This window comes from Phaseolus vulgaris, chromosome 7 (assembly GCF_051622355.1).
Source record: "Phaseolus vulgaris cultivar YP4 chromosome 7, ASM5162235v1, whole genome shotgun sequence".
Lineage (NCBI taxonomy): Eukaryota > Viridiplantae > Streptophyta > Magnoliopsida > Fabales > Fabaceae > Phaseolus > Phaseolus vulgaris.
Window position 1 is genome coordinate 59,638,335 of NC_143504.1, and position 24,726 is coordinate 59,663,060.

Below are 24,726 nucleotides of genomic sequence, written 5' to 3' on the forward strand. Positions count from 1 at the left end.
ATTTTTAGCATTGGACTGTAGTAAAAATACTAGACATGGAATATAAGTTTAGTGAAAGTGCAACGACCATAATATAAAATCAAAACTAGGATAATAAACTTTATCACAAGTTAGAAGATTTAGATATGTCTAGATCTGTTATTCAACTGGAGAAATAAAAGTAAATATAAATGAATGGTCCAAAAACTATTTTTACGCTATGGTTCAATTAAAATCATCATATGTCATTAATTGACTTTTACGATACTTGTGATTCAATTAAAATTTTCATATATTGTAAGTTTATTGACTTCTACAGTTACCTTTTTTTTTGAAGACATTAACAATAAAAGTTCTAATAATAAGGCGGGTGTATCAGATTGAAGACTGGCTTAATCACTAATAATAAGACCAAAGAAAACTATGGCCAAAATATTTAAGGATCTAGATGTCCATAATTTTGTCCGTAAATGATTAACAAGACATTATTGCATTCTTTAATTTAATCCACGCAAACAACCTCACCTAGTAAGACAAGGCTTGGTTGTTTGACCAAGTAGTTCACTGCCAAATTATTGAATGTAGAAACTCCAAGGATGTGCACTGAAAAACTGATGTTCAGTAGCATGTGAAATACTGTAATGGTAGTTTAAAATTAGAAATTCATTCCTAGAAAACAGCAATGCAAAAATCTAGAAAGAGCACAAACACTCCTTGTTCACTCCCATAACTAACCAGTCAATGTATGCTCTCATGATCCTTTATCACTTCGTGTGGCTACTTCAGCAGGAGTGCTAGTAGTCATCTGATCAACTGCATGGACTACAGTCTGAAGCTCCTCCCATATAGCTTTATAGACCATCCTTTGCCTATTAACGGCTGATTGTCCCTCAAAGGCAGTAGATACCACATCAATACTGCAACATCACACCACATATTAGAGCTATGTTCCAGCCAAGCTGTGATCTAAGTCTCAAATGCAGCTAATAGTACAAAAATTGGCACCTTGCTTCAAGGAATAAAAATATCTACCATAGGGAATAAAAAATTGACTAGACATGTTTCAATTTGAGACCCTTTTTCTCTCTTTGTGGCATCAATTACACCCTCAAACTTTGAAGAACGAGATATTTAGCTGATTTCTGAGGAATATACATAGCCTCTCTTGCAGGGAACATACACATTAAAGAGACTATTATTTCAAAAGATATTAGTATTAGCTTTTATTATAATTACATATATAAAGATCATATCTTTATAATTAGAAATAGCAAGGTTTTTTTATTATCAGTAAAGAATAAATAAAAGTATGATAGTAGAACAAACATCATTACAAATATAAATATAACCTTGCTATTTCGACTTTTCCAATGACCATATAGATTGGGATCGTGTCATGCCAATCTACACAACCGTACAAAGCATGACCCATAATACCAACCCATGCGCCCTCACACGCAAGTCTTGTACACACTGGTCTGACTTCATTACTGGGGCATGGCGGCACGTGTGGCTACGGCTAAGGACCAATCGCCACTCGCAGAAGTTGCCTCCTCCGTGCAACCACACCCTTGCAGTTGTAGCTCCACTGGAGTTGATCTTGTGGTTTGAACTTCTTTTCTCATACTATTATTTTAATGTTTTTTCTATTATAAAATAAGAATAGAAATGAACAAAAGAGAAGAAGGAAGATCCTCGATATGAGAAGAAATATTTTTTCTTTTCTTTTTTTACTGAAATCAAAAAGGTATATACAAACAATACATTTATTCATTTAGATAAAGAGAAAAAATGTAAACCAAAGTAAAACAGCTACAAAGAGAAATGATTAAGAATGAGAAAAGACAAAATAACAGAATTCATATTAAATTCCTTCTATAAGTCTTGTATCCTTTTATATTTTCAGACTAGAAAACAGAATGTCTTCTAACACCAATCCCACATTCAAAACAAATAATCACATCTTTTCTAAACATATTGTTGTTAGTAATGAGAAGATAAATAGGTATAACTATTTCACTTGGATCGAAATCAGGTTATGGTTCGTAGGTTGGGTCATAAATCCCTCTCACTAGTGACTCTGTACCGACGACCAATGAATAATTATTATTATATATATCATTTTCACACACACACACATACATATATATATATATATATATATATATATCTTTTACATTTCTATTAACTTAATTGCCTTTCAATCAAGAAATTGTTTGTATTGCAGAAAAAAAAAACAATGAACCTATTGAATGTAAGTAATATTATGTTTCCTTTGTTCAAGATTATTCCAGATGTATTGATTGCAAAAACATGCATCCTCGTTCTCCTCTGTACAATCTTCCCCGTGAATATTTGGTTCCAGATGTATATGTGAATGACATTGTTATGACACTACTGATAAAGAGGGTATTGTCAATTTGAAACAATATCGTGCTTAACAGTTCAAGATAAAAGACCTACATTGCAATACTTCCTTGGTATTGAAGTTGTTCAATCCAAGGGTTTTTTGGTCATATAATAGAGGAAATATGCTAGGGATATTTTAGAACAAACGGGAGGTTTAAATGCTAAACGAATAGACACACCAATAGATCTAAGTATCAAACTTGTACCTAACTAAGGAGAGTTGTATTTAGACCTTGGGAGATCCAAACGACGGTTAGTTCATAAGTAAGTTATGTCTTTGTAACTCATCCTGACATTGCTTCTAGAGTGAGCATAGTAACTTAACTTTTAAACTCTTCTTGTCAAGACCGTTGGGATACAAATGTGTGAATCCTAAGATATATTAAGAATGCTCTTGGCAAAATCCTAATTTACAAAGATAAAAGAAATACTCAATAGTCAAATTGCTAGGTACTTGATTGCTGAATGGTATAAAGTTGCTTGTATAGTTGTATTTAAATTTGAACCTTACGCAACTTGAGAAGTACAGCTCAATATTTGTGTAGTTTAGTCATGAAAATGGAGGTATCGGCCAATAGGCCTGGGAGTACAGCTCAATAGTCAAGACCATTGTGGGGGTGAGTGAGAGGTAAAGTGTGTACTTCTTCAGGGATTTCTGTTTGCAACAATAGATGATATGTTAACGATTTTCTCTGGTGTTCAGCTCACGATTTATTATAAGAGAGTTTGCGTTTCTGATAGGGACTAGGGAGATTTACTAGATTATTGCCTTTTGAATTGAGGCTCTTAAGCATCTTGTTGATATTCAGTTTGTATGTTTTAGAGGAAATATAATCCCTGCCAAAAAATCTTTAATGAAAAGAATAAATTAAATTCTAAGACAGAAAAATTCATTTGAAAGCTTGAAAGGAAATCTCACGTAACATGGCGACCATCGCCATAAGCATCCTTCACGGAGACAGATTCTGCATTGAGTTGTTCCTTTATCTGTTGGGGAGAATTGACATTTAAAAGGTATGTGAGAAAATATTGTTGTGAATGGAGTGAAAGGTGGGAAAGAATACCTTGTTGTGCATGGACTGAATGAGAGGCAGGTCGACGGAGCCAGCATCGTTGACATGGGTGGCGCGTGAAGTGAAGTTGCGAAGAGAATTGGTGGTGAATAGGTTGAGCGATGGAAGAAGTGGAGTATTGCGAAGGAGGGTTTGTGAAGCAGATGTGGAGGTGAGAGCAGTGGGAAAGAGAATGGATTTGTAGGGTTTGACGAGAAGAGGAAGAGCTTGTCGCAGAAAGGTATTGTTGGCTGAGAGCGAGAACACCTGAGACCGCATCTTCTCTGCTATGCTTCCTTCTTTCTTCTTTCAAATCTTCCTTCCCTTCCTCTCAACCCTTCCTTTTATTTCTTTTTCTTCTTTTCTTCGTTAACTCATTTCTATTTTCAATTCAAAATTAGTTAAATTAATAATGATTCCAGTATGTCTAATTTTATATACATATTTATTTCTTTTCAGCATATAAGTCTTTTAAGATTAGAGACTTAAAACTAGGTTAAAATATTTATTATTCCTTAAGGTTTCACTAAGTATTCATTGAGTTAAGGGGTATACAAACTTCCTCTTTATTAATTACTTTGGTTAATCTTACTTTTCCATCTTCATCTTCTTTGTACTTTCAACATAATGTGCAAAAACCAACTTTTTTCAAAAAATGAAAAAAATTACTTTAGCCTTTAAAATATCTTAATAAGTGCAACACGAGAAGAATGAGGGACTATTAAGATGATTTTGTTCACATGAACCACTAATATCAATATATACTAACTTTGCTTGTGCTATAACCTTTACAATGAAGCTTTAATCACAAATAACATATATACCTTATTGCAATCTAACCTAATTCCTCTGTCTGATCCAAACCAAACATAGTTTTCTTTTCTCTATTTTTGAAAAGATAATGCAAAATAGCACCTACCACACAAGTATTTGGTCCACCACCAAATCCTTACCAACTGAAGCCACCAACCACGGCAGTAAAAGAAAAATAATATGGGAATTAATAATAATTACAAAGTAAATGGTAATTTATAATTTCTGTTTAATGAGTTTCGAAATTTTATAGTTAAAAATCTATAGGTTAAATTACTATATCAATCCCTATAGTTTTGCCAAGTTTTATTTTCTTATTACGATCCTTTGGTTTTATGAGCTGCAATTGTTCTTATATATATGTAAAATTAAAATTACCCACTCAACAAGTTTTTTCGGTATTTTTGAGAATTTTTAATTGCAGCATTTTCTTTTTAAGAATCATGAAATTTTAAAAATCATATTGAAAACTCTTAATACTTAAAAGGTATAATAAAGAGAAAACAAAAATTACTCTTTACAGAAAATTTAGAAGTGAATTACAAAGAAACTATTTAATAAAAAATATCTTTATAAAAAGTGACTAAAATATATTTTTAAAAATAAAAAACAATGTTTTCAAATTTAAGAAAATAAAAACTGTGTTTGGATTGGAGAAATAATTTAAGAGAAAATAATGAAGAAAGTGACGTTGTTTGGATTTGAGTATGTTATAATAAATTTGTGAGAAAAATTTATTGAAATTTATTAGTAATATAAAAGTGGTAGATAAATAATTATTATTTATATTAGATTATATTATGATACAAATATAAATATGAATTATTAATATATATATATATATATATTTAAGAAAGCTCAACTGTTATTATCTTCTTTTCTGTTTGTTATTAATTTTTTATTTTTTGACTTTTTGTAATTTGTGTGCTTTTCTTTTCTATATTGTGTGTGTTCTTGGAAGCATGACATAAATACACATTATATATATATATATATATATATATATATATATATATATAACATTGTTTTCAGTAAACACACATCTCTCAATTCTTTATAGCTTATGTTAGCTTATGTGAGATGTGCTATATTTTACTCTTCTTTTCAATGAGTTTTTAAAAAATTTTATCAATTGTAAATTGTGTGCTTGTGAGATAGGAAAGAAAGAAATAAGCATTGTAAACCAAATCGACGGAACAAATTGTTTAATCACATTAATTGATTTTTTAAACAAAACAATTTAAAATTACAGTTTCACCTAAAAAGATAATCTATCACTTAAAAGATATTAATACACACAGACAAAAATGTATGTTAAAAATTAAAATATAACTTTTTTATTAAAAAGTAAAATAGAAACTAAACTATAGATTTAAAAAATCTCATTAAGATAGATTCTGTAAACTCTTTCGCTTCTACAATTTGATTATATAGAGTTGATATAGATCTCTAACATTATTTTTTAAAAATAAAACTAGCATGCAAATATTTTAAAATTTATGGAAAACACTTTAATATTTTTAATTTGAACATAATTAACTCTTTTTAGTTGCTGGTGTTATTGAAATGCCACTTCAATTAAAAATGATCGGTTTTGGCTATTTTGTTTTATTATTAAACCATTTATTAAATTAGTTGCAATATTTTTTACATAAGATAAAAAAATTAGTATATTTTCACAAGTTAAAATTTTCTTATATATTTATATATATATATCTTTCTATTATATAGAATTTTATTATATAGATTTTTGGATATGGTAGATAACAAGTTTAGATATTAGCCAAGTAGCATAACTTTAGTGGATAGGTAAAAGAGGAGTGAATGTGATTTCTTTAGACTTTGTTTGAATTAGAGGGTGTGTAACAGTGAAAAGTTGAGGATGTGAGAGAGTGAAAATGTGAGAAGAATTATTAGTAATTTGAATAATATTTGAAAGAATCCATAAAAAAATATTGGAAAGTGTTTTTAATTATTTTTATAAACTCTTCAAAACAAGAAAAAGGAATAACTTACCCAGAATATATATATATATATATATATATATATATATATATATATATATATATATATATATATATATATATACCTAAACAACTCTCTTTAACATTTAACTAAAAGTAGTGTGAACTAAAAAATTATATTGAAAAAGTCAGTAAATTTTATTTATTTATTTGAAAAGATGATGGCTATAATCATTCTTATACTAAACAAGAAAATATAAACTAAAAATATTGAAATTTAAAGTTAAAAAATTAATTAAAACATAAATACTAGAAAGTTCACAGTCTATTTCCATACCATAATTAATAAAATAAATGCTATAGAAAAGTTGAGTATAAAAAAATAAAATAAAATAGTCTTTACAATTATTATATTTATTTGAAATGACTGTAGTAGCTGAACCCATCTTAATTAAAAAAGGAGGAGAAAGAATATCTCCAAAATTGTTGTGAAGAAATTAGTTGTTGTCCCCACTCACCCACAAATGTTAGGAAATTTTGAACAAGGGTCGGTAACCGGTAGCCAGTTGCCACCAACCATAGTGTCTCAGAGATAGATCTACCTTTGTATCTGCGCTCGTTCCGTCTATATATAACCGCACTTCCACTCCTCACATTGCGCGCTTACACTATCTCTCCCTACCTCACCTCACACCACAAGGTACGAACGACTATTGCTCCCGTTCCTTTCAACTTTTCTTTCTTAATGCTATAATTATAAAATGTGAAATGATGTATAATGTTATTGTATGAATACCAATCTCCGATCCGATTGTTTGTTGGATCTAGCTGATCTGATCTACTAGTGTTTTGGTTGGCCTGGTCTTAGGGATAAAAACTGTAGAAAATGAAGATCATAGATAAAATACATGAAGCCGCAGCTGATCCAAACAGGGTGGTGTTCTCGTTTGAGTTCTTCCCGCCCAAGACCGAGGATGGGGTGGACAATTTGTTTGAGAGGATGGACCGCATGGTGGCGCACAATCCCTCGTTCTGTGATATCACCTGGGGTGCTGGTGGAACCACCGCTGATCTAACTTTGGAAATTGCCAACAAGATGCAGAACATTGTCTGTGTGGATACCATGATGCACCTCACCTGCACCAACATGCCTGTTGAGAAGATAGACCATGCTCTCCACACCATCAAGTCCAATGGCCTCCAGAATGTGCTTGCTCTTCGAGGTGACCCCCCACATGGCCAGGACAAATTTGTGCAGGTTGAAGGCGGCTTTGCCTGCGCACGCGACCTGGTACCAATTCCTTTCACCTCCAATTTTCCTCATATTTATATAATTCATTCTATTTTTGCCAATCTCAGCTGGGATGGTTACAGAACCCTTTCACCCTCACTCAGGCTCTATTTTACCAATTCTAGACTCCATTTGGAAGGACTTTGATGGTTTATAGCTATTTTCGTAGAAACCCTTTTTTAAGAAAAGATTTCAATTGTGCACACAGACCAACTCCTCTCTTGTAACTTGTCAGTGTCTCATTTTTTGCACTATCTGAGATCTGAGATATGCTGAACCAACGAGTTGTTGGCAACTTGCTCCTTTTGATTTAGATTTGGATTTAAGTCTTGTGGATGGAAAAAACGTGTTTGGGAGGGGAGAACCCACTAAAGGTGGGTCAGTCGTGTTCCTTGATGGAAATTTGTTAATGGCAAAGCACCTGGATACTCTGCACTGCCTGAAAATATAAAGAATGAAACTTTTTTTTTAAATCAAACGCTTAATGAATTTTGGAACATTATACTGCATTTTTAGTGATGATAAAACTTTGGTCTTAGTTTCATATTTGATACTAGCTGTTGATCCTGTTAGTTCAGATTGTTTGAGTGCTGATTTTTTGGGTGCCAATTTTTTGTAGGTGAAACATATCAGAGCTAAATATGGTGACTACTTTGGCATTACAATCGCTGGTTATCCAGGTTCCGCACATCTCATGATTTTCAACTTCATTATCTCATTCTGTTTAGTGCTTTTCTGCTCCTTTTTCCACCATCATTTTCTCTTACAATCTACAGTCTTTCTCTACAGAGGCACATCCGGATGTTATTGGAAGTGATGGGTTGGCTACAGCTGAAGGTTATCAAAAAGATCTTGAATACCTGAAGAGCAAGGTCTAGTCATTGAATTAGAATCCACCCGTTTTATGTGTTAAAAGTTTTTTTTATCAGTTCTGGAACATAATTTAGGGAATTATTTTAATCTGTGACTTCTATTCTTAAACAAGAGCGGCAAAAAAAAAAAAAAAAAAAGATACTAAAGAGAAATGCGTCATTTTTGGATAAACTTAGCTTTCTTTTAAATGAAAATGAAAAGTAGCAAGTGAAGGGTTGACAGTCGTGAAGGATTCTTTTGCAAGGATTTTTTTTGTTAATTTTTCTGCCTCTTTCTCGGCCCTCCTATTCTGAGTTCATGTTTTTCTATAGGTTGATGCCGGAGCAGATCTGATTGTCACCCAGTTATTTTATGATACGGATACATTTCTGAAATTTGTGAATGACTGTCGCCAAATTGGAATAACTTGTCCTATTGTACCTGGAATTATGCCCATTAATAATTACAAGGGCTTTCTCCGCATGACTGGGTTTTGTAAAACAAAGGTAAGAATTTATTTTATTGTATAGACCTTTTATTAAGTATTGGAAACCTTCAATAATCTTAAGGACCTTGCAGGATGGGAGTCTAAAGAAAGCATAAAAAAGGCACTTGAACGATACATATTGATCTCTCTTTATATACATGTATACTGGAAGAAAATATCACTTGTGCTTCAGAATATTAATAAAAATTAAACCTCAACATACAGTGGGAGGTAAAGTATTACTTGCGATAGATAGTTAAATTCTAGAATGTTGTGTTGGACGAGTGAACATAATTAACTAGTATTAGGGATCAATGTTAAGATAATATGTTTCCACATAATATGTCATTGTTATGTAATATGCGTGTACTTGTCACTTTTTACCAATTTGTTATATTACTCAAGTCCCTTGAACTAATACATTGTTTTATTTTCAATGACACAATATAGATACCAGCTGACATTATGTCTGCTTTAGAGCCTATCAAGGACAATGAAGAAGCTGTCAAGTCTTATGGAGTTCACTTGGGAACTGAAATGTGCAAAAAGATTTTATCTCATGGAATTAAGGCATTGCATCTTTATACACTAAATATGGAGAAATCAGCTTTAGCAATACTAATGGTTGGCTCCTATGGCATGTGATGTGTATACTTTAATTGTTAGTTTTTGAAGACTTAACCTATTTGAAAGTTGATATTAATGTTGCTTTTGGCAGAACCTTGGCTTAATTGAAGAGTCCAAAATTTCTAGATCCTTACCATGGAGACGTCCCACAAATGTTTTCCGTGTTAAAGAAGACGTCCGTCCAATCTTTTGGTATGTTACCTTTGCAACTGTCATGTTGTCTTCCATAATGAGTGAATCTGTATGAATGATTTCTTACTTTCTTTATACAACTATCAAAGGTCAAATCGTCCAAAAAGCTACATATCAAGAACCATAGGATGGGATCAATATCCACATGGGCGCTGGGGTGATTCCTGTAACCCATCATATGGTGCATTAACTGATTATCAGGTGCACACGGTTACTTAGTGATTTAAATTTGTGTATGTTATTTAACACTTTTATTTTCTTTCCCAGAGGATAAAAAAGTCTCTGCACTACTGGTAGATCAAGATAAATTTTTTAATAGTAGACCATTTATCTAAAATTAAATTTTATTAGTACTTTGGGGAGAAACTAAAAGTGCAAACTATCAATCCAAATGTAATGTCAAACATACTGCTGCCAGTGATGAATCTAATAAGAATATGTTATATCCTAAAGTTTTGGGATTTAATTAATATTATTGTTGGGTTGTTAAGATTTAATTAGTAGATATTGGGATTTAATTAGTTGGGATTTAATTAGCATAACTTATCTCTATCATTTGTAATCTTTAGTACTCTATAAATAGAGTATTGAACTATTATTTGGGATATAAATAATATATGCACCTTGTTTCCTTTTCTCTATTCTCTATCATATTCTCTATTGTTGTTCTCGTTCTTGGTATAATTGGAAGCCACCTAAAGGTTCCCTTTGTCCAAAGCCTAATCGTTCTTCGAAATCTTTTACGAGAGGACCTAGACGCTTGCACACACAATCATTCATATCAGAATAGTCCTTTAAGAAACATTGACTCTCTGCATACTTCTCTATCTTGAATAGATTAAGATCGATAGTCTAAACTGTAGTCACAATTGTATTGATATTGAATTGTGGAAAATTGTTCACAAATGTAGTTGATGCAATCACAATTTTGATTCTGATGCCGTTTTTGGAAACCTCCAAAACCACAATATTGTGGCTACAATTATGGTTGTAGTGTAAATTGCAATTTGAAACCTTGGATTTCATGTGAGTTATATTGAGCACCCTACATTGGAAAACAAGGTTTTGGTATCATATTTTTTGTGTGATTATGACGCTGTATAAACTCTTTATTTTGAAAAAAATGAATAGAAAGGTCATACGCAAAGTCTAATTACTTTGTCATGCAAAGCCTAAAACACATGGAAAAGAAAACAAGGCAGAAACAGAAGTGTGAAAACTACATTGAAGCTTTTAGAAATTGGTACGTCTTGTAATTTGCTAGTGCTATAATTCATCATTTTTTTTCTTGCAGTTCATGCGACCACGCTCGCGGGACAAGAAGCTTATTGAAGAATGGGTTGTTCCCTTGAAAAGCATTGAAGATATATATGAGGTGGAGTTATTTTTGCACTTCGAACATTGCTAGAATAGTCTTGCTAACACTTAAACATCATCTAAATTTACCCACTCTTGTTATATATCAGAGATTTAAAATGTATTGCATTGGAAAGTTAAGAAGCAATCCTTGGTCAGAACTAGATGGTCTTCAGCCAGAGACAAAGATCATCAATGAGCAGCTGGAGAGGATTAACTCAAAGGGCTTTCTCACCATCAATAGCCAGCCAGCTGTTAACGGGGAAAAGTCAGATTCTCCAACTGTAGGTGGGTGTAAAAGAAGTTTATTTTTATCCATGCATGATATTTTCTGGACGTGGGTTTACAGTATTCTAGTTTGTACTAGCTATAGAAAGAATGACTAACTTTCTGATTCAAGTTAGATAGTTGAATATCTCTAGAGGTTTGCATTTTGGAATGAGTTAGAAGAAGGTGCTAGGCAGTCGTGGCAGGATGAAAGCACAAACAACTATAGTTACTTGTGTCTGGACCATGGTTATGGTCAGATGTTTGCCAACCTTTTCCCTTTCTGTCTTGACTTGTACATAGTTTATGGGTTTGAGAGCCTAACATCTAGGTGTTAGGTACCTGAACATGTCCAGATCTGGGATTCTGTTAAGATGTCTAGCTAGCAATATGGCCCAAATATTCCCTACAAGAATTGCACAGTCCGCTTCCATTAGCTAGGTTTTAGGGTTGAGTAAGGCTCATTTCCTTCCCCAATATTTTGATACCTTTTACTATTTCTATTATTTATTACAACTCGGTTACTTACAGTTAGGTTGATTACCCTTCGAACATGATCTTCCAGTTTATGTTGTAAAATGAAAGAGGAAGATTGAACAGAATACTGAAAACAAAATAGGGATAGAGAACGAATATTGAGATCTTCTGAGCAGAATACCAGTGGATTTTATGACTGAGGGTATTGATATCTTGTCCGTATTTGTGGGTTTGCAATAAATCTACACTAAATCCTTTGTTTTGATATGGCCTAGGCTGGGGTGGATCTGGTGGGTATGTTTATCAGAAGGCATATGTAGAGTTCTTCTGCTCCAAGGAAAAGCTGGATACACTAGTTGATAAATGCAAGGATCGGACCTCTTTAACTTATATGGCTGTGAATAAAGAAGGGAGCTGGAAATCTAATGTGGGTCAAACTGATGTTAATGCTGTGACATGGGGTGTCTTCCCAGCTAAGGAGATAAAACAACCAACCATTGTAGATCCTGTCAGTTTCAATGTATGGAAAGATGAGGCATTTGAAATTTGGTCAAGAGGATGGGCCAGCTTGTACCCTGAGGGTGATGCATCCAGGAAATTGGTTGAAGAGGTTGGTTTCTAAAACTATGGTCCTGTAAAACCTGTGTATTTGATGGCTGTGCTGTGTTTTTGTTTTCAGCTAGATGCTAGAGCTTTGATAATTCTTTTGTGTCACAGGTGGGTGGAAGCTACTTCTTGGTCAGTTTGGTCGACAACGATTACATCAATGGTGATCTTTTTGCCGTCTTTGCAGATTTCTGACACGAGCTTCTTATTTATTCGTTCTTTTCCTTTTTTTTTTCTTCTCAATATGATTATCTGTATCCGTATAACACATGGTTTTAAGTGAAAGTGGCAAATTATTTTTGGGATATGTTTGTGTCCCATACGTCTTTGTTTTATCATTCTTCAGAGTAACTAAGTCGACTTGAAGAGAAGTTACTCTTTCCTCTGAATTTGATTCCTGTTTCTATATATACACCAGTGAACAGTGAAAGTAAAAGGTTAAAGTCTCGTGCCTTTTATATTTTTCTGACCCATTATTTCTTTGTTTCCGACAACCTCCTCCTCCTATGTTGACATTCGAGAAAGATATCAGATGTATTCCAAATGCTAATTAGTTGATGTCCCTGCTTTAGCAACTGCTTTGGCTTTGACTGTTAGAATTAGTAATCCGATATAAAAATTAAGACAAATAAATTTAATAGGAAAGATTTACATACAACGCGAGACTATTAAAGTTATTGTATTAATTAGTTTTTCGTTTATTATTTTATTAAACACCTCACGGTGATACAAAATATTATCTTTAAATAATACGACTAATACGAATCAATATGATACAAAAAAGAATTACATTGTTTAGTAATAATCCATTTTCTTTATTAATTGTTTTGATTAAAAAGAACTATTTTTTTCTCACACAAATGGAGTAAGATGAAATAACTATACCTAGATAAACATCAAATTTAAATTATAGAAAAGATTTCAAATGAAAAAAATATAGGATTTCAAATGAAAAATATAGGAAGAAACAACATCTACCTTTTATAGAAAAAATTTCAAATGAAAAAAATATAATAAATATAGGATTTTCTCTTAAATATACGAAGAATAATATGAGTGGTCTATGGAGTGAATTTTAAATTTTAATTATGTTTGAATATTAATAGCGAAATCAAATTAATTTAGTACATGTTATATTATGTTGGAAGATTTAAATGCTGTTTGTGATATACTTGAAAAATACTATGTGTAAGATATGATTAACAGAGAAAAAAATTGTAAAATATAAATAAATTTTGAGTAGAGTAAATTTGGTTTTGGCTTTGTTTGGACTAAGACGGCGTGGAAGTGGAAAGTTGAGGGTGTGAGATAATGGAAATGTGAAGAAAATGTGAATAAAGTTGAGGTTGTTTGGATAATGGTATGATAAAATAAATGTGTGAGAAAAATTTATTGAAATTGGTTAGTGATGTGATGATAGTAAGAATATTATAAATTATTTTGAATAGTAAAAATTGTAAGATTATAAATTTATCATTGTACATAAAAGAAGAATAAATAATGATTAATTTTTTGTGTGTGTATATTTTAGTTAATTAAAATTATTTTAAGTTTTATTTATAAATAATTATATTTAATTTTATTATTAATAATAACATTAATAATATTTAATATAAATAAAAAAAATAAAAATAATTAATAATAATAATATTATTATTATTTATTAAAATTATTTGATTTACATTTATTATGATTATTTTAAAAAATTATTTCAGTTAATATTATTATTATTTTAATAATTTTATTTTTAATATTAATAATATTTTATATTTAGATTATAATTTGATGATTTTTATTAAAATTTATTGTTATGTATAAAAATAAAAAGGATATAATTTTTTTTTGTTAGAAGCTGAGGTGTTCCTCATTTTTTCTTTTCAATTTGCTGAATATGTGAACCGTATATACTTATGACGACATTGACGGAGGAGGCGGAGGCGTCGAGGAGCTCAGATACAGGAGGAGCTTAGAGACAGGCCGCTGGATGACACTGTGGACGGCGATTCGGAACGGTTTTCCTCAGGCGCTGGATTTTGGGAGGTTCCATTCGAATCTCAGTGTTTTCCATACACTCACTCACGCTCACGCACTACTTCAATTCTATCTGCTCAATTTGTCTTTGTGCCCGGTTCAAACCCTAAGCCTGTGTTTGTTACCGAGGAGTGGAAAGGGAAAGCTGAAGATGTAAACAGTATATACTTATGCTTAGGTTTAGGTTCAAATTGGCTGAAACAAACACCCTTGGGTTCTCACCTCTCCACTTCAACTTTCCCTTACCACTTATCGGCAGCAATCACAGGTTTAGGGCGCGCAAGACAAATTGAGCCGATAGAATTGAAGTAGTGCGTGAGCGAGAGTGAGTGCATGGAAGACACTGAGATTCGAATGGAGCCTCTCAAAATCCAGCGCCTGAGGGAAACCGTTATCAACCGAATCGCCGCCGGCAGTGTCATCCAGCGGCCTCTCTCCGTCGTCAAGGTTCTCCTCGAGAACAGCCTCGACGCCTCCGCCTCCTACGTCCATGTCCTCATCAAGGGTGGCGGCTTCAAGCTCATCCAAGTCTCCGACGACGGCCACGGAATCCGAGTAAGTCACTCTCAATTCAATCTTCCGTTCGTCGTGTCATTTCACACTGTGCTCGCGTTTTGATTCCGCTCGTGTGCAGTTCGAGGACTTGCCGATTCTGTGCAAGCGCCACACCACGTCTATCTCCGCGTTTGACGACTTGCAGCGCATCAAGTGCATGGGATTTTGCCATCGCGGCGAGGCTCTCGCCAGCATGACTTATGTCGGTCACGTCACCGTCAACACCATTTTCAAAGGCCAGTTGCACGGTTACATGTACTTGCTTCTTCATGTTTTTATCCATTTCCCTACTTTTATAGTGTGTTTTTGGGTATACACTCTTCTATCACACTCTTCTATCAGCGCTTTAGGGCAAAAAGATAAGAAACAAACATTAAATAAACTTTTCCATTACAATCATCTTTCAGAGAAGCTAATTTTAGCTTACCTAGAAATTCATTTTTATTTATTTATTCTTTAAATTGCTTAACAAAGAGTTTATCCAAACAAGCCTTCATAATAAGTTTGTTTCTTATATATGATATAATAGATTTACACTTCCGTTGTTCAGCGTGTCCTACAGAGACGGTGTCATGCAGTACGAACCCATGCCATGTGCTGCTTTTAAAGGAACACAGATAATGGTTGGTAAAAGAATGCCTTCTCCATGGCTTCTTCTTTTGTTTCATTGTGATTTGTTTTCATGTAAATATTTATGTAATAAAGTAATGACATTGTCATTAATATGTGATATTATTAATGGTCTATTTATGTGTGAACAACACTATGCATATTTTGTCTCGTTATTATTATGACTTGACTAATTTGATCTCTCCATCTCTTTTTTGGCAAATTTTGATCTTACTATTTTAATTATACAGTTTTGGTTCATCTATTGATGTTAACTTGATATCTAATATTACAGAGATGTTGATGTGGCAGTAACATGACACTCTACCGTAGTCTAATTTCAGCACATCTGTGCTGACATGACAGGTCTTGCTTAGTTAAAATAGCGGGAACCAAATGTGTGAAAAGATAGCATTAACGGGCCAAAATTGCAATTAAGTCATTTTTGTCTATATTTTAATTATTAAGGGTCTGTAGTGAAGCTGATTAGAATGTTGCTTTCTGATTACCTGAAACTAAGGCCTGTTACTAGGACTTGTTGGAGTTCTGAACTGGCATGTTCTTATGCTTTTGTTAATAAGCAATTGGCATTGTGAATCTGTTGACAGGTTGAGAAACTGTTCTATAACATGACTACAAGGAGGGAGATACTGCAGAAATATTCTGATGATTATGCAAGGATTGTAGACTTAGTAAGCCGGTTTGCTATTCATCATCCAAAAGTTGGTTTCTATTGCAGAAAGGTTGGTCTCTTGAGCAGCAAAACATATTTGCTACAGCATCTTATTAGCTAGCTGCATTGTAAATTACATATGTTAATTTTTTGTTGGATGCTGCAATCAGCATGGAGCTGTTAGAGCTGATGTTCACACTTTTGCCCCATCTTCAAGGCTCGATGCCATCAAATCTGTTTATGGGGTCTCAGTTGTTAGCAATTTGATTGAAATTGAAGCTTCCGATGATGATCCATCTTCTTCAGTTTTTGAGATGCATGGCTACATGTCCAATGCGAATTATGCTGCAAAGAAAATGACAATGGTGCTTTTCATCAATGGTATACATGAATTGTACAAACATTAACTATGGTGCTTTTAAAATTTTGAAGGTGTTTTCTATTAGATTAATGCTACTGTATACATAAAATAATATACGGTGTTTGATTTTTGCTTTGCATCTGCTTGTCTCTTTCCCTCAAGTAATCGGGTGTTCAACATCCTTATACTAATTCATGGGTGGGTGCACATGGAAACTTTAAATATGGAGTTTCACTTTCATCTTTAGCCAGTTTTGTGTGATATATTATTTTGTTTAGAGTTTAATGGATATATACTTCTAGTGCAAATTATTTTTACAGTCAATTAATTGAAATTCATCTTTGGTGGGACTATTTTGGTGTTTATAGTCGTTTGTGATTAGATGACACTGTAAAAAAATATTGAACTGTCAGTGACTATTCCCCCCTCTTTTGTTAAGTGCTTATCTTTATTTACTTCAAATTTCTCATTATTCCACAAGATAATTGTTTATAGATTCTCATTAAAATCTTGTATATGTTCTTCAGATAGACTGGTTGAGTGCTCTGCACTGAAGAGAGCCATTGAGATTGTTTATGCAGCAACATTACCAAAAGCATCTAAGCCCTTCATATATATCTCAATTGTTTTACCACCAGAGAATATGGATGTCAATTTACATCCGACAAAGGGGGAGGTAAAAGCCTAGTTATGAATATGCATGTTAGTGATTCTTTATGATCATTACTGCTAAAGTCATTGACTCAAGGTTGTGTTACTCCTGGCAAAAATGTTAGTTCTGAAGATAGAAAATTGGTGGGTTAAAGTGTCTTAGATTATGTGTAGTCTTTTGGCTATTTGGGTGTGGTAAATATTGGCAATGAAATTATAATTTGGGTTGGATGGTTCTGAACAGAATTGATGAAAGAATCGAATAAGCTTCTGATGTGTGATTTAATCATGATGTTTGCTAAGGAAATTGAATGTTGATGGTGTCATGAACCAACTAGCTCAAAAGCTTAAGTTGTAACTAGAAGATATATCAATATTTTGGTATCTAACATGACACCTTGCACAAGAGTCCTTTGAGCTTGAAACATGGACTATGCATGGGCTAACCACAATACATTGTGCTGAAATTCAATTTACATTTAGAAGAATGAGGATGGCATGGATTGAACTTCTAACCTCATGGTCATAGATAATCTGATATCATGTCTTGAACTAACTTTCCAATTGGTAAAAATTCACGATGAGTTGTATTTCTAACATCTCCTCAGATAAATAAGAACACTCTGAGCTTGTAATGCAGAAAGTATGCAGTCTCACTTTACCCTGTGTGGAAATTCAAGTTTATATTTAGATGAATAATGATGGCAGGGATTGAATTTTTACGTCTTGGACAAAGACACTTTAATAAAAGGATCATCAGTGGTAGTTGATGAACAAACTAGGAAGCAATTTTATTTAAGTTGTGTGGACTGGATGAAACTTCTATCCCTAGTAAATGATACCATCATGATACCCTATTTCTTCATTCTCTGATGTTGAAAATAGTGCTTTTTTTTTTGCATACAGGTGTTTCTTTTAAATCAGGAAGTCATCATTGAGAAGATACAGTTGGTGGTTGAATCAACATTGAGGAGTTCCAATGAGGCGCGGACATTTCTAGAATAAGTATGTTTGCTACGTGATGCTTAATGTTTTTGGCACATGTTTTAAGTATTTGATACATTTTTAGTATATTGTTTTTTGCTCCGCCAATTGAATTCATAGAGATAGGAAAGGCAGGTGACAATATGTTGTTTTTATATAAAATTGGCAGTAAATGAAATTTTTAGAATTGTGCAGTTTGACTCTTACAATTGTTCCAACGAGTTCTTAAATGAATATTCACTTATCAAGTTATCCCCACCTTTATCTCATGAACATATCCCATATCAACTTTAAATTCCAACATATCTCTCATTTTTGGCACATGTTTTCAGTATTTGATACATTTTTAGTATATTGTTTTTTTCTCTGTCAATTGAATTCATAGAGATAGGAAAGGCAGGTGACAATATGTTGTTTTTATATAAAATTGGCAGTAAATCAAATTTTTAGAATTGTGCAGTTTGACTCTTACAATTGTTCTTTAATTTTAAGTATTATTTACATTTGCCTCTTTCAAAGCCACTTTGTAGTATTGTGATGTTATCTGTATAACGTGTCTTCAATAACTTAACATTTAATTATTTTTGAAAGTCAAGTAAAGCATTTTCGCTAAATGCTAAATAAATAATAAAAGAAATAAAATGCTGATAAATTTTATTAACTTGTAGGGTAAAAACAACTTTAAAAAAGATGAATTAATTATGAAAATTGTCAACAAAATACTCTACTTTCAATCTTAACGTAAGTATCCATTATATCAGTAAATAACGAAACTGATAATTTTCATTCATATTATTGACAGAAGTAATTAGAAACATGGAATTATTTCTTTCCCTGCAATATGCTTTCATTCTTTCTTTATAGAAAAGACCAAAAGTTAAACCATTGATATAACTTTGACGTCAAAGCATCGAAAGAGTTTTTGTAGGTGGAATTGTGAAGATCATAACCAATAAGCACTGCAAAACATGTTTTCTAGTACTCTAATTATAGTATAACATCTTCATGTAAATTATTCTAATTCAAGTAACAACAAGCAAAACAGTATTAAGTTATTTTGTAACAAAATGTCTAAGATTTCTTGCATTCCAAATCACAATTAGTCCTTCCTAAAGAGACATGCATTCCCAATCTCAATAATGGCAATAATGGGATCCAAAATCAAACTTATTTGCTTTCCACAACCCACTACTAAAGAACAATTGGTTAATCACAACCATAGAACAAGGAAATGGACAACACATAATATTGCCTCATCTCAATTTTCTTTTGAAAGTGCAGTGTTTTGGCACCTAAGAATTCTTCTTACATTATAAAATTCAGGAAGTGGACGACAATGAAATTATTTGTTTGCACTAAATCAATTAACTAACTCTATCCCTGTCAAAGGAAGCCCGGCATGAAGTTGAAGAACAACATCGCCAACAGCCTGCAATAGAACAACAGGCAAGAAAAGTATCAGATTTGACAGGAGTTTATTGGTCCTCTCACTCTTTAATATATTCAATGGTAGCATATATAATTCAGAAAAATAAAGTACAAAGCAATTCAATTTAAGCATAGGGAAAACGACTTTTAATGGATTTAGATACTTCAGAGGAAGGGCAAGTGTGAAGTGTCCCCACAAACCTTGGCCTTGGATCTATAAGAATGTTCTGTGACCCCTGCAATGTGAGGAGTAAACGGCTCAGTCCAAGCAACATCAGTGCCTAACCCTCCTAAATGACCTGATTCAAGGTTGTTGATCACAGTCCACAAGACCACCTCTAGCAACATTCACCAGAAGCGCACCCTGAAATATACAATTGTATAATCACAAGGAAATTCATCAAAAGTTACAACTACCTAGCAAGTTAAACCAAAAGATATTTCATTAATGTTACATTTGCTTGTTTTCCTACAAATAATGTGGTGTTAGCAGAAAAACTAATAAATTTGTGATGACTTCACACTATCAGAAAACAAAGTGAAAATGGTAAAAACAGCTAGAAAAAAATAAACTCGTCAGAAAATGACAGGTCCCGTCCATTAACTGATTAAGATCTGCAGTAATCTTTCCCACTATTTAAGCCGATATGAGATATTGAGAAGTCAAGGATTAGAATGGGGATTTACTCCAAAGAAGGAACAAATAATTATTGCAGAATTCTGATCATAAGGAAAGTATCCTTCCATGTGTCACATCTTCCAACTGAGAAAATAACTTAGTTACAATCCCAATTTACTGTACATTTTCCCTCTTATTTATCTACCAAATAACTCAATGGATTAACCAGACTCTAGATAACTCGGTTAGGAATGGGTGGGCCCCACTAACTACCTGTGAGCTATCTATTAGCATCCTTGGTAGGTACTTTTAATCCAACAGTGCCTTACAGGAAAAGTTCATTCTATCGGAATTCACAAGTTATTCAAAAGTTTCAATTTGAAAATATTTCATATTGAGATATCAAAGATAATATATACCAAATGAGCATAACTTCTATAAAAAGAAAAATAAGTAAATCAGAGAAGTTCATCTGAAATGGTGAACACACCTTTTTCATAGAAGATACGAACTTATTGTTTATAATACCAGCCTGAAAAACATCATATCAAGTCAAGAAGCATGTACTGGAAAAAAAAGAGTCCATTAATATTATGCTTAGTTCACAGAATGCATTTAAAAGCATTTAAAAAAAAGGCAGAACTAGATGTCACTGAAGCTTTTAAGCACAAACAGATACATGCAATAATCAACTTAGATTCTGAATCAGTACATTGGTTACTTCTAAGGAAAAAGAAACAAGACTTTCTAAATAATAACACATACATATCAAACCAAAAAAGGGAGAAGAAAGATAGGATAAAGAAATATACAAAATAAAAAAGAAATTGTTTACCCATTTGTCAACCATCTACCATGGGTTTTCACCAATCTCAAAAGCTTTAATAAAAAACAAAAAGGGAACCAAAGTAGCTAAAAGTAACTAAAGCAATGGAAGTTCAGCAAAAACAAAATAAATGAAGGATTCTAAAAGGTCCAACCGTTTCATTGTTTAATCTTAGGCAGCAAACAACAATGTCAGCCTTCCTTGCAAAGTCATATATATCTTCATGACTACCCTTCACATCAACAAGATCATGTGCATCATCTTCAACAAATAATTAAAAACATGTTAAGAAATAGACAAATAAATGAGGCTTATTTCAAGTAATGGTTCACAAAAATTGGGAAGGAAAATACTTCTGCTTAATTTGCTAGCCTCCTGTGCATATGAAGCCCAGCTACGCTTTGTAGCCATAACTCGTACACCAAATGGATGCAAACGCTTTGCTAAATCCATTCCAATGTTCCCAAAGCCCAAAATGAATATCTACATTACCATTAAAAATTAGTTTTCTACAAACAGCACAGTCAATAATCGCAAACATATATCCATGTATAGAAATTACACTCTGGGAGGAAAACAGATGTCAAAGGACAAAATTTACTCACTTCATGGTTGTTTTACCATTGTACTGTTTAACATAACTGTATCACTTCAGCCTGTAGTACAGAAAATATTTGGTCTCGGAAGGAAACTGGGTATGACAATATACAAGCAAAAAATGTAAGCAATTCTAGGGGGTTCTAGGAAAGGACTCTGACCAGATACACAAAAACTGAAGTTTGAACTGAACATAATTTTCATAGCCCCTCAAATAGAACACCAATCTTTATCATTTGTTTAACCCAATGCTATTTAACAAAATGAAACTTAATTCGATCAATTTTAGACTCCCAGAAAACAAAATAGGTATCTATATACATGTTATCCATAATAACTTTATAAGCCCCAGGCAACATGTCAAATATATTGCATTGATCATCTATCCCCTTCTCCCTCCTTTAAAAGTACAAGTCATAGCTCTTTTTCAGTTAGAATCGGCTGAGAGATTCATTTCTATTGAGGTATGTAACCATTACGAAAAACAATAACCAGGAACAAGAATAAAAAGTGGTTAGGGTTTAAGGTTTATGGTTTAGTGTTTAGGATTTAAGGTAGCACGTTGCAGGTAAGAATCCTAGAAACCCTACAAACCGTAGAAACCTTTCAAAACCCTAAAAATCCTAAAACTTTGGAAAATGAGTTTATGCTAGGTGAGTTTATGGTAGGTGATTTTATCGTGGGTGAGTTTATCGTGGGTGAGTTTAGCGTGAGTGATTTTATCATGGGTGATTTTATCGTGGGTGACTTTATCGTGGGTGAGTTTATCGTGGGTGAGTTTATCGTAGGTGATTTTATCGTGGGTGACTTTATCATGGGTGAGTTTATCGTGGGTGAGTTTATCTTGGGTGAGTTTATCGTGGGTGATTTTATCGTATGTGAGGTTATCGTGCATGAGTTTATCGTGGGTGAGTTTAGCGTGACTGATTTTATCGTGGGTGATTTTATCGTGGGTGATTTTATCGTGAGTGACTTTATCGTGAGTGATTTTATCGTGGGTGAGTGTATCATGGGTGAGTTTATCGTGCGTGAGTTTATCCTAGGTGATTTTATTGTGGGTGACTTTATCGTGGATGATTTTATCGTGGGTGATTTTTTTGTGTGAGTTTATCGTGGGTGAGTTTATCATGGGTGACTTTATCGTGAGTGATTTTATCATGCGTGAGTTTATCGTGGTTGAGTTTACCCTGGGTGATGAGAGTCAAGTAAAGGAGGTTTTTATTAATGAAGGAAGAGGCAATTCACCATCACACTTGAAGTTCTTCCTTCTAGTCTTCTCAAAATTAAAAGAAGACATAAAATAAAGAGAGGCCCAAGCCCAAAGCCCAAGCCCAAACCCAAGTCCATCCTATGAAGGGCAAGGCCAAGTATTAAATAATAAAGAATATTGTTGAAGGTGCTTAGAGGGAAACATTAGAAACCTCTATTGTTAAAGCATCTTTTAGTCTTTAGTTAAGAGTCTTGGGGGGGGGGGGTGTGTTAGTAGATAGGTGTAGGAGTAAATAAGGAGGTGCCAAAGTGAGAGAAGGGATCACACCTTCCTCATGCTTTGTTTTAGGCGCAAATTCTAGAAGCTTTTTAGGAGGGAGTTTTTGAATTTGTGTAGCTTACATTTCAGCACCTTAGCTATAAATACAGGTGCTCTCTTTGTAAATTTGAGATTTGAATTTATCTAAAGAAACTATACTCAAAATTGGAGTGAGCATTGGAGAGCTTTTGAGCCTTCTTCTCTAGTCTTATCTTGAAGGATCCATGGTGTCCTCAAGTGGCGGCAACACTCTCATCTAGGAGCAACCACACTTCTAGTGGCGAGATCATTCATCATTCATCCATCTTCATGAGCACTCTCTTCTCCTTCCTTTCTTCTCTTGTTAATTTCCTTGTCTTAGCTTGTTTTCTAGTTGTTTTGGTTCGGCAATTTCAGCTTGTTATTGTGTAGCTATGGTTCATTTGTGTTCTTGGCTGTTTTTCATCTTTTCTTCTTCAATTCTAGCAATTTGATTCGATACCTTACTGTTTTGTTTTGTTAATTAGTGTTTTTGCCTTTCCTCCATCTCTTTTGGTTCAATTTGACAATATGTAGAACATCCAAATGAGTTTGGGATTTGGTACTAGTTTTTGGTGAGTTCTTGTCTTAGAACAATGATCCAACTCTAAGAAAAGTGCCTCAATAATGTCCAGCTCAAGGTGATTCCTAAGAATGTTAAGAATCATTCTCTATATGGCTAGTGGAATCAAATCACTGGGTGAGTTTCTCTTGGGTGAGTATAGCGTGGGTGAGTTTATCGTGGTTGAGTTTATCCTTGGTGAGTTTATCTTAGGTAAGTTTATCATGGGTGATTTTATAGTGGCTGATTTTATTGTGGGTGACTTTATCGTGGGGTATTTTATCGTGGACGAGTTTATGGTAGGTGAGTTTATCGTGGGTATTTTATCGTGGGTGAGTTTTTCATGGGTGAGTTTATCTTGGATGAGTTTATTATGGGTGAGTTTAGCCGAAACTCTTGAAATTCCGGCCTAATTTCTGCAATTTCATTCTGGGTTCGTATTGCGCTGAAAAAAATTCACACAAGCACTTTCGTATGTTGTTTGCACCCAGGTAAGGAGGCAAGTCCATAAACGAATCACAAAAAGAAGATAAGATACGGGGAAGAAAAGCCAGAACGTTATGTTTTTGGAAAACCGGTTTTGTTCACTCTCGGTCTGGGACTTATTACGCCTTACTCCATATGAAATTTTTACCAGACATTTGTCACTGTGTCTATTGAGTTTTGGCTGAGGTTTGAGCCCTAGATTCGTCCCACAAGATTAGCAATAAATATTTTATTCGTCACTGCCAGGGCTAAAAGGAAGGTTCGTTTGTGTGTGAAACTATTTGATTTTTTTCGAAGGTGAATACTCATCCGTTTGACTTCAAAAATTTTTCGCGTTTTGTCCCAAATTCAGTGGAGATTCTTGGGTGGAATTTCTGGAAAAAACCATTCCGGAAGAATTTTTCAGAAATTTTGTAAAAACCAAGG

At 33.4% G+C, this 24,726-nt stretch overlaps 3 protein-coding genes and 1 long non-coding RNA gene across 14 annotated transcripts; 2 read left to right on the top strand and 2 right to left on the bottom strand.

The window, feature by feature from the left end:
• Positions 1-354: 354 nt before the first annotated feature.
• Positions 355-3,849, bottom strand: LOC137827609 (BolA-like family protein). 2 transcript variants are annotated; one of them, XM_068633817.2, is made up of 4 exons: positions 3,453-3,849; positions 3,308-3,375; positions 715-896; positions 355-615 (listed from the first exon to the last, which is right to left on the bottom strand). In XM_068633817.2, exons 1-3 carry the CDS (start codon positions 3,717-3,719, stop codon positions 731-733), a joined length of 501 nt encoding a protein of 166 aa, XP_068489918.1. In that variant the 5' UTR covers positions 3,720-3,849; the 3' UTR covers positions 355-615; positions 715-730. The 2 variants fall into 2 exon arrangements, with proteins under 2 accessions (XP_068489918.1, XP_068489916.1); XM_068633815.2 differs by having other exon boundaries at positions 355-896; positions 3,453-3,848.
• Positions 3,850-6,661: 2,812 nt separating this feature from the next.
• Positions 6,662-12,832, top strand: LOC137827610 (methylenetetrahydrofolate reductase (NADH) 2). The gene is made up of 12 exons (XM_068633818.2): positions 6,662-6,917; positions 7,086-7,508; positions 8,128-8,188; positions 8,298-8,380; positions 8,693-8,866; positions 9,298-9,471; positions 9,566-9,666; positions 9,756-9,867; positions 10,961-11,041; positions 11,133-11,310; positions 12,042-12,376; positions 12,484-12,832. Exons 2-12 carry the CDS (start codon positions 7,104-7,106, stop codon positions 12,565-12,567), a joined length of 1,788 nt encoding a protein of 595 aa, XP_068489919.1. The 5' UTR covers positions 6,662-6,917; positions 7,086-7,103; the 3' UTR covers positions 12,568-12,832.
• Positions 12,833-14,282: 1,450 nt separating this feature from the next.
• On the top strand, positions 14,283-18,430 carry LOC150026023 (DNA mismatch repair protein MLH1-like). Of its 10 annotated transcripts, none has more exons than XR_016522932.1 (7): positions 14,464-14,958; positions 15,038-15,213; positions 15,509-15,581; positions 16,176-16,310; positions 16,411-16,621; positions 17,129-17,396; positions 18,159-18,430. XR_016522932.1 is itself a non-coding variant. In XM_090304334.1 (7 exons), the coding sequence occupies exons 1-7, from the start codon at positions 14,737-14,739 to the stop codon at positions 18,255-18,257; spliced, it is 1,065 nt and encodes a 354-aa protein (XP_090160460.1). In that variant the 5' UTR covers positions 14,464-14,736; the 3' UTR covers positions 18,258-18,430. The 10 variants fall into 10 exon arrangements, 8 of the variants coding, with proteins under 8 accessions (XP_090160463.1, XP_090160460.1, XP_090160461.1 ...); XM_090304334.1 differs by having other exon boundaries at positions 17,129-17,277; XR_016522931.1 differs by having other exon boundaries at positions 14,594-14,958; positions 15,488-15,581.
• A 2,338-nt stretch (positions 18,431-20,768) lies between these two features.
• LOC150026024 (uncharacterized) lies at positions 20,769-21,569 on the bottom strand. The gene is made up of 3 exons (XR_016523551.1): positions 21,463-21,569; positions 21,264-21,370; positions 20,769-20,815 (listed from the first exon to the last, which is right to left on the bottom strand). It is a non-coding gene; the product is annotated as an uncharacterized LOC150026024 (long non-coding RNA).
• Positions 21,570-24,726: the final 3,157 nt, after the last annotated feature.

Coding starts and splice junctions, on each gene's coding strand:
- LOC137827609 (XM_068633817.2), bottom strand. CDS start 3,719: ATGCGGTCTCAGGTGTTCTCGCTCTCAGCCAACAATACCTTTCTGCGA. Junction 3,376..3,452: donor TTCAGTCCATGCACAACAAG/GTATTCTTTCCC, acceptor TCTCCCCAACAG/ATAAAGGAACAACTCAATGC. Junction 897..3,307: donor GGCGATGGTCGCCATGTTAC/GTGAGATTTCCT, acceptor GTGATGTTGCAG/TATTGATGTGGTATCTACTG.
- LOC150026023 (XM_090304333.1), top strand. CDS start 14,737: ATGGAAGACACTGAGATTCGAATGGAGCCTCTCAAAATCCAGCGCCTG. Junction 16,311..16,410: donor TTGGTTTCTATTGCAGAAAG/GTTGGTCTCTTG, acceptor TGCTGCAATCAG/CATGGAGCTGTTAGAGCTGA. Junction 17,278..18,158: donor TACATCCGACAAAGGGGGAG/GTAAAAGCCTAG, acceptor TTTTGCATACAG/GTGTTTCTTTTAAATCAGGA.
- LOC137827610 (XM_068633818.2), top strand. CDS start 7,104: ATGAAGATCATAGATAAAATACATGAAGCCGCAGCTGATCCAAACAGG. Junction 9,667..9,755: donor GACGTCCGTCCAATCTTTTG/GTATGTTACCTT, acceptor CAACTATCAAAG/GTCAAATCGTCCAAAAAGCT. Junction 9,868..10,960: donor GTGCATTAACTGATTATCAG/GTGCACACGGTT, acceptor TTTTTCTTGCAG/TTCATGCGACCACGCTCGCG.